Below are 15392 nucleotides of genomic sequence, written 5' to 3'. Positions count from 1 at the left end.
GTTTTTCCCAGGGACAAAGCTCACTTAAGAAGTTCCTGCTCTCTCCTGCAGTTGTACTAGAGCAATATTTTCCTGGGCTCTGCCATAAAGAAATTAAAACAATGTTAAAATACTTAAAATCTCTTCTTCCTAAGTATTTTCAGATCTGTTTAACAGCAAGGCACACAAAGAGCTGCACTGACACAAATGTGGTATGGGTGGGGACAGGCAGGAAATGCAAATTAGCAGTGTGGGAGGGTAGGAACTTCCTAAATCAGCCCGCTGGAGAGAACATACCTTGAACTTCAGACTCATTTACCAAGCAATGTTTCCAGAAGGTGGGCTTGGCAGAGATAACACTGAAACTAAATGGCCAGAGTTACTGAACAGCTTCTCTAGCTCAGGAAAGCTGCTGTCAATGAAGAAGCCTGCTGCCCCAGAATAAAGGAAATTTATACTTGTTAATAGGCTGTAGGAAGTGACAAGCAGGACTCCTGACCGTTACCTTTCTCTGCATGCTCTATGATCTGGCGAATGGCTTTTTTCAGGCTGTTGGCTCTCAGCATGAGCTGCTCTCGGGGACGGAATATCTGGGGCCGTGCAGTGCAGGCCGAGCCCACCGAGAGCTCACTTGAAGAGTCACCAGCACTGCCCGACCCATCCCCATCCTCTGTCTCCTCTGCAATGGTGGGAGGAGGGTTGGGCAGAGAGGAAGATGCTTGAGATTCATCATTCAGTGTCTTCAGCAATGAGTCCAGCTTCTCCTTCAGGACAGAGCACTACGTGAAGAAGAACGACATTTGAGTAGAACTAACAGTTGCCTGGGTAGCTCATTTTTTAGTGCTAACTGAACTGCTGCTATCCCAGTACTCTGGAAACAGACCATTTTTACATTCAGAAGTAGAAACCCAAACAGATTTTCAAATTTTACCTTCCTGGCCATGACCTCTGACTCCTCTGAGCTTTCTGTTGCCTTCTCATAGGCTTTCCCCACTCGAGCCACAAAATCCTTCACTGTCTCACAAAGCACTCTAGACAAAGGAGGAAAACAAAATCATGCAAGGGTTGTTGCAAGATTTTCACAGTGTAATTTAGTGCAGTTGTCCTCTAAGTACTCACTTGGCTGAGGAGATCACCACTGAGTGTTGGTCAGAAGTCAAAATTTTGGACAAATGAGCAGCCACAGAATCTTCATAGCAGAGAATCTTTTGCACCTGTTGACCATGAGAAAGAAACACTGGGGTGCTGCTTCCCAGCATTACAACACATGCTGTGAAATCCTGGCTCCTCTAAGAGTACCTATAACTCTACAGACTCTTTTTGCTGTGAAAAAGTTCCACAGTCCAGTGCTCTGTTACTCACTGAAGACCTGAATCTGATGAAGAAACTAATTCTGAACCTATAGATCATCAGCAGTTCTCAGAGTCTCTGATCAACTGCAAATCTAAAAGCACCAGGGACGTTCATGACTGCTACACAGTTTGCCGCTATTTCAACAACCTGACATCATGAAGCAAATAAAAACCTGTAATTTCCTTTCCATCCCATTCCAAAGTATCTTCTCCTCATCCCTCATGATGGTTGTTGACCCTGGTAACCCAACCTCCATCTTTCTCCATAATATTTCACTAACTTAAAGCCCCAGATTTTTGCAGCTCTGGCTACACCCATGGCTCAGCCCTGCTCCACTGGAACTCAGCCATTGCCTCCTATCTCATGCTCCAAGGCTGGTGCTCCAGTCCCCTGCCCCTCCTGAGAGGTACCTCTGAATTCTCACTGCAATCTTCAGTGACTGTGGAAGTGGAGGCCTGGCGAGGGAGTTTGGTTTCATACACCATGATGCTCCACCTGTTGAAAATCATACTTGTCACTACAATGCAGATCATTTCCTCTGTTTTCCAAATGTAACAGGTTAGAACCCCAAAGCAGAACAAACTGCACTTTGTGGAGCCATCATTGATATAAAGAAGCCAGAGGGTGGCAGGAGAAATATAGAAGGGCTTAACTGGGGAAGAAGGAAGGATGACATTATGAACAAGCACAGGGAACATCTCTACTTCTTCCCTCTCCACAAAAATTCCATTGGTATTACTTGATTCAACATAAGAGATGCCAAGATACAACTCTAAAGACATGAGACAGTCTTATGTATCGTGTACAAAGATATATACAGGAGGTATCAATACCAAGGGTTGACATCCACTTCTGCATTTGGCTTTCATTTCTAAGCCAAGCTCAAGATAAATTGGTTTAGATTTACAAAGAAGAAATTGCTTAAAAAAAAAATTCACGACTTTAAGGCTGTCTTAGGTTACAATGTAAGTTTGTTTTCAAACTAGTTCAAAGGCTGACAAATTCAATTGATGAGGACTCTGGGACAGAAGAGAGGACACTGGAACCCAGATAATTTCACCTGTTACTGTTCTGCAGCAGAGCATGGAAACCCAGACCACTTTCTCTTGTGAAAGAGTATCAATAACAAAATGTTATCTGGCATCAGTAAGAGGTCCAGAAGCTTGGCAGAGTCAGGACTGCCCTGTTCTCCTGGAAGGATATCTCCACACAACTCTTGAAGAGCAGATGACGTTAGTGATGGCTACTCACCTGTCCAGCATTTTGGTGCTGGCCCTCTCCAGCTTCTCCAGGATCTGAGGGAGCTGGGTATCATCATCACAAGCAGAACCCCAGCCTAAAACACGAGCAAGGTCATTCCCTGTTCCCAAGGGCAGCACTCCCAGCTGGCACTGCATTAGAGAAAAGGAAAACAAAAGTGATATTCAAATGGAGAAACACAAGTCAGGAACAGCCATGAGTAACATGACTGATTCCTTAACACACCAGTCACTGGGAAACAGCTAATCCCAGGGTGGGAGAAAGTAACTGGATGGGGAAAACAGCCAGAAGAGAATACAATTAAGGAAAACTTTCCTCTACTTTTGGTTGTGAATTGAGAGAGGAGCATTTTACAGCTACCATCTCAAGGAGCACCTTGCTATACAGTAAACCTCCTAGAGGTTTATATTTAGCCATCAGGTGGTGCCATTGTGTTTCTGTAAAATTAGCACAGACAGTTCCCAGGCAAAACACTGTATGTTATCTCTACCCCAGTGAAGTTTCTGCCAATCCCTAAGGCTCAGCTACTACACCACGAGAATTAAAGGGAACAGAGCATAACCCATGTGGAACTCCCAAGTTTCCTAAGCACAGCCCGTTCAGAGCATGTCTCTGCTGGCAATAGAGCAGGAATACTCAGAGCAACTCCAAAAGCTGGATCTTGTGGAGGAACACTGCAGACAGGCATAAAGAATTAATCCATTATGGATTCATTTCTTGCACAAAACCAGTGCAAGAGCACTGCTATGGTAAGCTTTCAGCAGCTTCAGTCCTGGGGCAAATGATGTCTGCATGACCAAGGAAAATACTCTTCAGCCCATGCTGTTGTTACTTCATTCCTTCATCCAACCAAGCTCTTGGGGCAGGTACCTGCTTGTGGAGGTTGAGGCTATCAATTTCAGAGAGAACCCAGCCAACACTTCCGTCCCCACCACAAACTAGAATCCGGAAAGTGTCAAATTTCTGGAATAAGCGTAAACTACAGAGAAGAGAAAGAAAAAAGCAAGAGGGAAAAACAATCAGCTGTTACAGAAAGAAATTAAAATTCCAATGTAGGTAACAAACATGGCAATGCTGCTTAAAGTAGGCACTGATTTTGCAATGAATACAGGTCACTGCCAGATTACAGATTCATTTAAATGGTTATAATTAAGGGATTATAAATACAGCTAAGCAACCTGCCATAGCTATTCACTACAGAAATATCTCCCAAGACATACTCGTCTACTAAAGCAGGGCACTTTTGTCTCTGCAGCAGAGGATACAAGCATGTGATAGCTGATTATCCACTGAATTAAATCCCTCTTGCAGCCCTGCTGCATCCAGCCTAATGCTAGCTATCCATCACAGCTCTAAGTGCTCTGATGTCACAGCCACACCAATTAAAGCAAAGCTTCAAGAGGGGGATTTTCATGCAGTCAATCAGCCATGAGACCACTGCAAGAGGATGTAAACCATCACAAGCTTCAGTCCTTCTGGGAAAGCAACATAAATCACTGCTCTAGTCCTTGTCTGTTCCACAGGCAGGCAAACAGCTCACCAGTGTGAATTTCTCCATTCACCCTTTCCAGAATAATAAAAACAAGCTCTCCTGTTTGAAACTGTGCTTCCTACTGAACACTTTTGAGATCTGGTCCTGCTTTTATTTTGCCTTCATATTACTATTATTACCTAAACAGGATTTGCTGTGGTACACAAAAATCCTTATTTTATCAAGCATTCCTGACACACAAAAGATGACTACGAGAAATGATAACATCTTATGCTACAAGTCAGACTAGCATCAGCTGAAAATATTCAAATTATCAAGAAGCAGGCTTTACTCGGTACCATCAATTTCTTTTTAAGCAAATATATAAGAGCAGCTGTTTTAGAAGTGTGTACCACAGCTCAAGAAGGTAACTGATTCCCTCCTTTCCATTCCTGCTTAAAAGCAAAATTCCTCATGACAGTCAGTCTGGCTGAGGAGGGGAACAAGAAAATACTCAGTTTTACAAGTCTTTTATAAATTATTTTTCAGCCAAACACATCCCCTTGACAGAACATTGCAGTTTTAAATGCCAGTGTTTTGCAATATGTTATAGCAAAGAACCACAACAGTTCTCAGGAGAGCAGAACCCAATGACCACTAGTCCAGGAACAGACACTCCCAGATTAAGCCCCCTGCATCTACAGATCTAGTCAAAGAATTGGAGTCACTGTGAGGAAAAGATGAAGGAAATTCACCTTCTGTTGGCTCTTATTATAAGGAGCACCAATTACTGACAAAAGTTACTTAAATGTGATGCAACAGAAAACCATTTGAAAGTGGGCAAACTTAAAACCAAATTTTTCTTTTAAGTGAGAGTTGCAGAAATACATGAAAGAAGTTTATTTCACAGCACTCACTTTTTTTATATCCACAGATACTCTAGCATAATTTAGTAAAAAGTCTGAAACACAACTTAGATCCTAGGGCAGAAGCAACTTTACCAAACACACTCATAAAAGTCTCTCCACAATATCACCACGAAGTCTTTGAGGGATGAAGTTTCACAGACTTCTCAGTAAGTTATTTCTCAATAAATCTCATTTTGATAATATTAATTTGCTATCTATGACACCTGTCTGTTCACTTGAGTTAACTGAAATTAACTCTTCTCAATTTCATCATCAGGATGCCTGTTAAAGCATTGTTTGCTGACAAGTTTTCTTATGGATTCAAGCTTTCAATGCTTGGTCTTCTTCCAAGAGAGTGTTTCTGGAATTCCCCCAAATGCCTCAAGCTGTCCTGCTATTACTGATCAATGGATATAATAACCTTTTTGACAACATTTTTTGTTTTAGCTAATCAATAACACAACATGTAGATAGGAAAACCCCTCCAAATCTCACATGTTTAGTTTTCTCTGAGGAAAAGGTTCCCTGTTATATTTGAGGATGAGCTTAACCAAGTAAATCCCTCATACTTTCTGGGTATTTACAAGGAATTTTTGTTTCCAAAAAATATCTGCCTACCCAAGGTGAGGTCCTCCATTCATGAGGTCAAAGACCTGGGCTGGATTCAGCAGTTGTTTGAATCTTCGTAGAAATTTCACACCTTGGTTGTCTCCACTTTTTGAGTTGACAAAGACCAACAAAGGGCTTGTGCAAGAAGGGGGACAAGTGGCTTTCCAGAAACCTGTTGGGGCAATGGGAAGAGAGAGGGAGGAAAAGCCAAGAGATGTGAAGCTGCCCAGGGGGATGGATAGAGAGAAAAACCAACAGCCCACACCCCAGCCCAGCTATGAAGCAGCCAGTATTTTCCTTGTGTTTATGGCACTCACTGGGTGAATGTGCACAGCCCTGAATCCAGCATCTACCACACCTCATGCTGCCAAATGTCACACTTATCTCCTAGCAGTATGCCAAAATTTTCAGCTTTCCCAACCTCCCAAATTGCTTCAGCAATATAGTTATTGTCAATAAATGTAACCAGCTGCAGCTCAGAAAACACTGATATTAGAGGGAGATAAACTGAATGCAAAAGCAAAGCAAACAGTTCACTGCCACACTCAGCAATGGCCTCCAGTGGCAAGTTTTAGCAAACAGCAAAAGCAGAATTTTCAGCTGACAGAACCTGGCATTAATAGTGCCAGCTGAAGTGACTGTGACTGAGAGGAAGAGAATGAAGTGCTACTTACTAGGAACACTTACCATCTGAGTCAATGCTGTTAAGAGCAGTAGGAGGAATGACAGACACTTTGCAGAGCCCAAGAGGGCACTTGTTTGGTAACAACTCTTTACAAGCTGTGTGTACCTGGAAAAACCACCAAAAAAGAATAAATCAGACTCTTTTGGACATTGTGGTATAATTCCTAAAGCCACCCAAAAGAAGTTGTTAGAGGAAGAATGCAGAGGGGGTGAAATCACCAAAAAGTGTCAATTGATAAATTTATCGATAAAATTATTTTAAGAGTGATCTAATTAGAGCCTTGTATGAATTCTCGTCTTTCCATTAGTATGTACTTTCCTGCCATTTGAATTTATGAGACCAGCACTTTGAGTGCTGAGAGAACCTGATACCAGATTTTGTGGCTTTAGGAGCCTTCAGGCACTCTGCTTTGAAAACCTCAGCCTCAGCTGAGAGATCTGAAGCAGCAACAAAAGAAAAAGCTGGAAATTCAAGAGAATAAGAAAGCAAAAAACAAACCAGGAAGACATGAGGGATATAAGAGGTAAAGGACGAAGAGATTAATGAAGCCACTCAAAAAAGGAAACACAAAGTAGAGCAGGGCTTTTCTGGTACACAAAGACTGCAAGATAGAGGGTTTGCTTGGCATTTGAGCCCCCCATTCTAAAAACATATTTTCTGATACTTTTCCTACTAGTATTATAGACAACTGAAAACACAGCAAGATCTGCACCACTTCATTGGTTCGGCAAGAGCAATCTATTGCAATGGAAGGGAAATTGCTATAATTAAAACAGCTGAGTATTCTTTCTAGTTTGTTGCACCTTTTCAACCTGTAGAAATAACAAATAATGGCTCCTAAAATCCAATGTAGTCCATGACAGAAGTTTTGATTCATGTCTACTGTACTTAGATTCTTCTGTGAAAGCTCATTCTCAAAATACAATGAGCTTGGCTAGAAGCAGGATACTTTTTTCAGGTCTTGCTTTTATGTATCACAGCAACACTTCTAAGCACAAATTAAATATCTATTTCTTGCAGAACAATAAAGTCCTTCATGGCAAACATTGACAGCATGGTTAGAGATTTTATTCTAAGCAAGTGTCATTAAAAGAACATACCACAGAGCTGATCAAAAGCTGTCGTTTTACTGGAATGATCACGGTTTTTCAACTCACCATGGCTTTGCACCACAGGCAGCGCCAGTCTTGCAAACGCAGGACACTGCCACAGGTTTTATCACACACCGTGCATTTGGCACTCACAGGCAGGTTTCCTTCCAGCCACTGATGTGGCATTGAGATCTGCAAAAGGTACAGAGGGACAGAAGTTTAAAGGTACAGGAAGCACCATGACTCTGAGATACATAGAGAAGCAAGTCTTTATATGCACTGTTGAAGGACAGCAAAGGCAATTTCTAGAAAACACCTGAGGACCAATTCTGGCATTTTACATCATGTTCAAGCACAGAGTCCAGGTGACTCACCCCAGGTTACCCAGGAACACTGACCAGCATCAGACATCCCAATATACTAAGGTGCTGCTCCAAACACTCATTTACTTTTCTTTTGCCAAAACTTAGACCAAGTTCCCCATGCCTCCAATTATTTAATCCCAGCTCCCCCAGTCCATAGCAGTTTGCTATCCTGGTTGACTTTTCACACAAAATCTCATACTCCGACAGTAGAAATCTTTTCCATGTAAAGGCAGAATCTGCTATTTATGAAGTGAAAAAAAGCTACCGAACACAAGGCAGTGCTTCCATATCAAGGTAAGGCTGGAAAAGTTCAGACTAACACCTACCCCATCTTCATCCTCAATGATGTCCTTCCCAATAGAGGCCAGAGTTGTCCACTTGCAATTGTTGGTTGCCCGCACAGCACAGCGCTTGTGGGCTTTAAACTTGCACACTAGGGAAGAAGAGATGAATGCAATTAATCCTGCCTCAGGAAGTCTAATGTGGCAGTGTGTATTTGGCTCCAGAAGAAAGCACGGGCACGCTCTATCCTCTTTAGCACCACCAAAATGATCAGCTGTAAGTGTTCTGATCTAGGTATTAGTTCTTGCCTTGTCATTTTTGCCAGTTGCTTGTACAAAGTTCAGCGACCACCTTGTTAAATTTAACATGATTTACACAGTCTCACACTCCTCTCCCATTTTACACAGTGTAGGTGTCACCACATTCATATTAGAACATGTGCCAGGCATTTCTGCTAAGCCAAAGCTGGGAAAAAATAACCTCCTGGCACTCAAAGATTAAACAAGGATGTTCTTACAAATACAATTATTCCCATGAAGAGGAGTCTTCTTATGAGTATTCTTTCAGATACCTCAGAAGTGTGTATCTGCTCATAGCAGACACATGTCATTAATAAGAGATGGCAGTATTTGGGTTTATGAGCAAAACTACAAATAAAACAAAGCTGTTCCTCCCCAGGCAGAGGATGAGGGCACACCTACCTTCACAGGACAGCCCGTGGGACGTGACCCCAGACAGGGCCTCCCGACACACGTTGCAGTACGTTGGCCGGGCATGGGAGCAGGCGTACCAGTTATGCATCCCTGAGAAATGGTCCATGCTGTACTGGGTAGACTGACCAGATAAATATATTACAGCAAGGTCAAAAGCAGAGCAACAAGACTTTTATTTCTCAGAAGACTTGCATGAAGCAGTCAGAAAAGCAGAAAGAGAGCACTTTTTCACTAGGAAAGAGTGCAGAGTGTATAAACATGCACTAGCTGAAACTCAAGAAGGTCTCTAAGGCAAAAGAAACTACTCAAAGTAGCCACACCTTCATTACAGCTCCTGTAGCACCTCTCATCCTTGTCTTATTACAAGTGTGTCTAGGGAAATGAACTGGAGAATTTATCTGCTGGAGAATTTACCCCACTTTTTTTGTCAGATTAAATTTTCAGAAAGATCAGTTCCCCAGCCTGGTTCATTGTGTAGCAGAGAAATGCTTGTGCCAGCATAAGGGAGGCAAGCATCAGAATAGGGAAAACATAAGACAGCTTTTTATGGTGGCACTGCTGCTCTCACTCAGCCCCAGGAAGCAGGCAGATGCATTGAAGCTGGCAGAATATCAAGCAGGCAAGATGTGACTTGGGACAGGGAGGATAACTGAAAAATGAAAAGACAGTGGGAGGGGAACTTGGCTTCATAACCTGAAAATTCTCTCCAAATTCCCAAGGGAGCATATACAAAGCCAAACAATCTTTGGAGAATCACTTCAATGTATCTGGGATAAATTTTACCGAAGGTCCTAACACTATTATTTATTCACTATTAGAGTGAATAAAATTACTTCTGTTGAGCTCACTAGAAGCTGACTCTCAAAACAAGCTGTGATCCAGCAGAGGAAGCACAGAATACAAAGGAACACATTTTCCTATTACCTCAAAATGTTCACGGTTTTGGACAGTCTTCAGTGCTGCAATCCAATCTTCCATCTCCTTTCTGTTATCAGCACAAAGGATGAGCTTCCGACATGGAGTGATAATCTGCAGAGAGAGAAAATGAGCAGTGCACATGGCAGGGAGAGACAGCAAGAGAATACCTGTATACCACCAGTGCAGCCTGTGGAAGCTGTTTTCAGAGCTGCACAATGAAAGTTATTTGCACCTCTGAACTGTGTCTCTCTTCCACCACAGCACACCTTAATTTCTTCCTAAATGTACAGAATCACCAAGATTTTAGCTGCCATTCTCAATATTGAATTGAGTAAAGAAATCTCTCATACCTAAATAACAGCACAACACAAATCAAGCACGAAGCAACAGGAGTAATTATGTGCAGACCTTGCATAAGTCTTTTTAAAGGACTTACTGTACTTTCAAAACTGGTAAGAACATGAAGACATTTTGTTAATAGCAAAGAATACCAGTTTCTAGCAATTAATGAATCAGATAACATACTCTACCAACATCATTCTAAAAATTTGTTTAGTCATGACAATTTGTTTAGTCTCCCTCATGGGGAGGGGAGATATAAAACAAAATAAGCAGTTTGAACCCTCATGTTTCCTGAGGGCTTGTTCTATATATCTAAAAGATATTCTAACAAATGTTCCCCTATCAGGCTGAAGCTGTGGTGAGTTTACCTCCCTCCAACAATCCTGTCCTCAGTGTGTCTGTGCCCTGGGCTAATTCCCATGCATTAGTTGCCCTATGCTAAATCAACAATATTTTAACAAACCAGCACAAGACACAGAGGGTGGCCAAAGCTCCCCTTTGCCCAGGGAAGTGCCAGGTCTCTGTGTCCTCAACCACCAAATCCCTCTCCTTCAGTCAGCTGGGGGCAGCAGAGAGAAATAAAAGCTCTGCTTTTCAGAGGACCATGTCTGTTGTTCTCAGGGCTGCCCATTCAGCTGGAGCCCAGACTCGACTATATACCAACCCTTATTCTTCCTAAGACTGAAGTATTTGTTCCCCACAGTGCAGTTATCTCACTGTCTCTTTTTCCACACCTCTGTACTGATTTCCATCAAGCTGACTTAAATGAGATCAATACTGAAGTGTTTGCAAGACCTGGATTTAAGAAAAGCTGCATTAAGGTGGAGCAATGTTAAAAAAATCAAAGGGCTCCCTTTTATGTCAACTCTAAAAATTTCTAGCAGTCCAGACTCTCCTGCACCCCTCTACATATTGTACATGAAAAAAATTGTCTACATCATCTGTTTTCATGCAAATTCTACCTAACATCTGAAAGAATGGATTAAACTAAACTAGGATTGTGTGAATCTCCTGAGGCCCAATCATTCAGCCAAAGTTTTGTTAATGAACACTAAAACACCCACATACATCATCCCAATACCTGATATTCTGGTTTTCCAGTCTGTTTCTCACTTCTCTCATCATTTATAACACAGATTAAAAATAAAAGCCTTTGAAATTGAATACCAAACTTTTAGTTGATGTTGAAGTGCCTCAGAATATCCGCCAAGAAATGTGGATGTAATGTCAACAAAACAGATACACCTGGAAAGTTCTGCTTTATTTTAATGTCTTCGGTTTTCAAACTGTATTTCTTTTCATTCACAGACTGCAGATTCCCCTGCAATAACACCCTTTTACCCAGAGGCATGACCAATACCTAGAAACCAGTGCTAGAGACACATTGAGTAGGCAATGAAAGGAGCTAAATCCTTTTGTAAAGAAAGGACTGGCCATTCGTATTAGAAACACAGTTTTAGCATTTGAAGCATTCTATCTTGGACAAAATGACCAGATCTGTATCAACTGTAGCACACAGAAGTAAATATTTACACTATTTTTAAAATAAAACTTTGAAGAACTCCTTCTCTTTTCCCTCACTTTTCTTTAAACATTTCCAGCTTTGAAAAAATTTATTTCCAAAGAAGGTAATCACAGGAATCTTTCTTCTTCCTTGGGAAATCAGGCAAGTGTTTAGTTAAATACATTTCCAGCAAAAACTCTGCTATGTAAGAATGGCTGCCCTAGAGAAACTTTTTCCAGAGCATGAAACACTGATGCATAAATCAGTTTCAAGTTAGAGAAGAACAAGGAGCATGTCTGAGTCCTGCTAAGAGGAAGCAGATTTTTCCCTGGAAGTAAAATCAAGGTTAACTAATTTGTTCAGACACCACTGGGCCTCACTTTCTTCCTGGTAACAAGGCCAAGAACATCTATAGTTGCACACATACAACAGCAGCACATACAAAGTCCAAACATCCCAGGATGAAGCATCCAAGGACCTTTCATGGCTGTAAAACCAGCAAAATTCTGTAAGGAACCACCAGTTCATTTGAGCCACTGGCATGTCTGGAGCCCTGGGGAAGAACAGCTTCAGAACACTCCTATCGGTGCTGTCTCTTTTCCTATTTTTCTGCCTTTTTGGGGGGACAGAAGGAAAATGCAATTATAGCATAGTTTTTAATCACAGTGGAAGACTAGAAATTTAAAACACTGACATAAAATACAGAAATACAGACATTCCTTTGGTGAGAATTAATTTCTGAGGGTACTGACTTCCTGGATAATTGGATAGAACATCCAATATAGAAAGCAGCTAATTCATTCTTAAGTCACCTACTGCATCATCTTAAAAATCCCCACATTCAGTGTTAGACAACCCTCTCTTCAAAGAACAAAGTCAAAGTTTATAAGAAAAGAGGATAAATAAAGAGATCAAAAGATTTTCATACATGAATCATTCAGATAAAGAGTCACAGAATTAAAATAAAGAGTCTATTGTGTAACTACAAACTGCAAATAAAAATGTAACTGTGCAGGATAAACATATGAAGAGCATTCCCCATTAGTCAGTTCAAAAGCAACATTTGCACTTGGATTTATTGCTATCAGCAGAGATGGGAAATAAAAGAATAAACCTCTTTAAAAAGCTTGCTCCTAAGGAGAACAAACTGGGACAACTCAGACTTCACTATGAAGGATCAACAAGATTTTAATGTAACTAGTGCAGCAATTATTTGGGGAAATGAAGAAACCATCCAAACCTGTTTTCCTGATCAATAGGCAGTGGTATGAAACATCTTAACAAGGAATCAGGAATGCAGAAACGTGTTAAGAGCCCCCTTCCTCTGCTGCTCACACACTGCACATCCACCCCCAGCCCAGGCCGGGTGCCTGACGAGCACCAGCCCCTCGTGCCTGCCCTGCAGTGCAGCAGCGGCGGCTCCTTCCTGCACAGGCAGCACGTGTGCTACTGCACTCACTCACACCCCTGCCACTGCTCCCTCCCTCTCCTTGAACCTGCTGTTTCAGCCCCAGACATCCCCCTGCTGAAGGATACTGACAGAGGGGCAAGGCTGTTACATACACGGCACTGTTTGGGCAAGAGCGATGATCAGTTTAACAGCGCACACAAAAATTAAATCATTCTTGTCATCTCAAAAGAAGCCCCACCAATCTTCCCCCTGGAATGCTGTCCTTTCCCAGCCAGGAGTCCAAGGAGCTCGCTCTCAGCTACAGCTGCAGTGAGCCACCACTCTGGAACACAAGGCTTGGTTATCCCTGCTGGTGAACGTGGCTACAAACGAGCATGGTCCAGCTATTTTTTATGTTCCGGCTACAGCTTTTAACTAACATCCTGGAACAGTATATTCCACAGGATGACGACGCACTAGGTGAAGCACCATTTCCTTTTATTTGTTCTAAATTTACAAAGCAGTAATGTCATCCAGTGACCTCTTGTTCTCATAAACGGAGAGCACAAAAACAACAATCTGATTGCTTCTGAGTTAGGATGAGGGCTGCCTTACTAGGAGTTTAAAAAAAAAAAAAACAACAAAAAGTCCTCAGATTTATTTTTAATCTCACAGATTTTTGGCCTGTTCCGGGATTGGCAGAACTCTGAGCATTCCTGCCCCAAAACAGCTCAGAACTGTATCTAGATATGAGCAATTATGCAAATTAAAAGTGCTTGTTCTGCCTAAAAAGTAAATATTAAAAACTTTCTTGATCCTAAATGTTACTGAACTTCTGGGTGTGATTCTTTAGATTTCACTCATTAGTAGAAACTGGGTGTCCAGTGCTCACTGCATGGTGATATGACTGACATCTAATCCTGACCAGAAGAAAAAGCTCCACAGTCATGGGGGGAAAAAAGGCTGCCAGTTCCTCTAATCACTCCTGAAGAGCCACAAAAACACATGGGAATGGCAGGAAGGGCTAAAAATATTTCAAATAAGGATAAAGATTAACGATGAACTTCTCACTGCATGTGAAACCCCTGAAATACATTTTGCAGAAATGGGGGTGATAGTCAGGTCCCCAACAAGTAGTTATGTGCCCTCCAGGAGTCATTTCAAGTCTATTAGAGAAATTCCCAATTTTCAAGCTTGCCCACTCTAAATCTAAAAAAACCTAAATCTGAAAATAACCATGCCTTCATTGGCTGCCTTGCACAAACACAGACACTTTTAACACTGAAAATTTAACTTTATCTCCTCTCTCTCACATGGTCCATTCCCTCTTACCAGCTGTTAACCCCCACCTCTCATGTTGACCCACACTCCTCTGTCCAAAGCTAACACCAGTTTACTGACATTTCAAATTCAGCCAGTTAAACAACAGAGCCAACCAAAGAAAACTCCTCATTTCATGTTCTAAAAATGGACTAATGTCCCTGGATGTCCTTCCCTGATGAACAGCTGTGAATAATCAGATTCAAAGGGCAGTCCAAAAAAGACTCCGATATTAGACCAAATTTTAAACAGAAATCTGATATACTTCACCCTTTGTTGTACTGAGCAACCTTCCCCTCCCCAACAGCTGCAGAATAAACTTCATCCTCTTGTCTTGCTGCCACCCAAGACAACTTTATCATCTCTGCCCACCCGGGGCATTTTCTGGCTGCCCAGGAACCTCCCAGCAATAAACTGACAGTGTAGCCAAGCATGCCCTGGGACTGCTATCAGAGTACATCTGGTGAGCTCAGTGACCACAAAAGATGGCAAAGCAAGTTAAGACCACACTGGCCCAATCACAGAGCTGACAGAAGAAATGCTGCCGGGGGAGATGGGGTGGGGGGACATTGAACATCGCTAAATATAATTTTCCTGATGTGTACATTTCTCAGAATGGCCAAATGTGGGGGTATGAGAACACCTGCTCATTCTGACTGCTTCCTTTTACTCATATCCTGTTGCAATACAGACTTACATTCAAAGGGGCTAGCCATAAACCCCCCCTAAGAGATCCTGCATTACTCCAAACAGTTGATGTACAGAGACAACAGGAATTTCTGGAGCTCTAGAGACCTAGAAACTAGAAAAAAATTATAAAAGCTGCAAATCTTCAGTTTGATCATATATGGCAAAGGTAAGGAAACCACTCCCCACCTGTAGCTAACTGCTATGTCTGCTCTGTATGGTGGAGAATGATCTTGGCATCCTGAGAGCCCAAGATTCAGGAAGGAAAACTGGGTGAGACTGTAATGAGGACACAGCCATTTGTCCACTTCAGCTCCTGTTTCACTGAGAGCAGTAGTGAAATGAACACTGGAATACAGTAAAACACCTCACCTGTATTCATCAGCAAGGGTCACAAACCAGCAAATCCACTGCATTTCAAACACAATTACTGAACCCACACAGGCAAAACGGATTAAATGTGGATTAGCAAGTGCTACTCTCTCAGCAAATACACAAAATAGAAGACTGTGAAA

The 15392-nt window shown here is 41.9% G+C and overlaps 1 protein-coding gene across 9 annotated transcripts in view; it reads right to left on the bottom strand.

Moving 5' to 3' along the window:
- DGKD (diacylglycerol kinase delta) overlaps positions 1-15392 on the bottom strand; it is a 58262-nt gene that overhangs the window by 17898 nt on the left and 24972 nt on the right. For all 9 annotated transcript variants that reach the window (XR_012581605.1, XM_005495133.4, XM_014272808.3 and 6 more), the window contains 12 exons: positions 9641-9745; positions 8705-8837; positions 8048-8154; positions 7423-7548; positions 6268-6370; positions 5590-5752; positions 3463-3571; positions 2584-2723; positions 1743-1827; positions 1099-1193; positions 911-1010; positions 485-758 (listed from right to left, as the gene is read on the bottom strand). Coding sequence is in view for 8 of the 9 variants with exons in the window: in XM_005495133.4 (XP_005495190.3) it covers positions 485-758; positions 911-1010; positions 1099-1193; positions 1743-1827; positions 2584-2723; positions 3463-3571; positions 5590-5752; positions 6268-6370; positions 7423-7548; positions 8048-8154; positions 8705-8837; positions 9641-9745 (1540 nt within the window). In the remaining variant the exon portion in view is untranslated. The remainder of the gene's footprint in view (positions 1-484; positions 759-910; positions 1011-1098; positions 1194-1742; positions 1828-2583; positions 2724-3462; positions 3572-5589; positions 5753-6267; positions 6371-7422; positions 7549-8047; positions 8155-8704; positions 8838-9640; positions 9746-15392) is intronic.

The sequence above is a fragment of the Zonotrichia albicollis genome, chromosome 9 (assembly GCF_047830755.1).
Source record: "Zonotrichia albicollis isolate bZonAlb1 chromosome 9, bZonAlb1.hap1, whole genome shotgun sequence".
Classification (NCBI taxonomy): domain Eukaryota; kingdom Metazoa; phylum Chordata; class Aves; order Passeriformes; family Passerellidae; genus Zonotrichia; species Zonotrichia albicollis.
The sequence above is the reverse complement of the archived record's forward strand: the minus strand, read 5'-3'. Positions and strand labels throughout refer to the sequence as shown.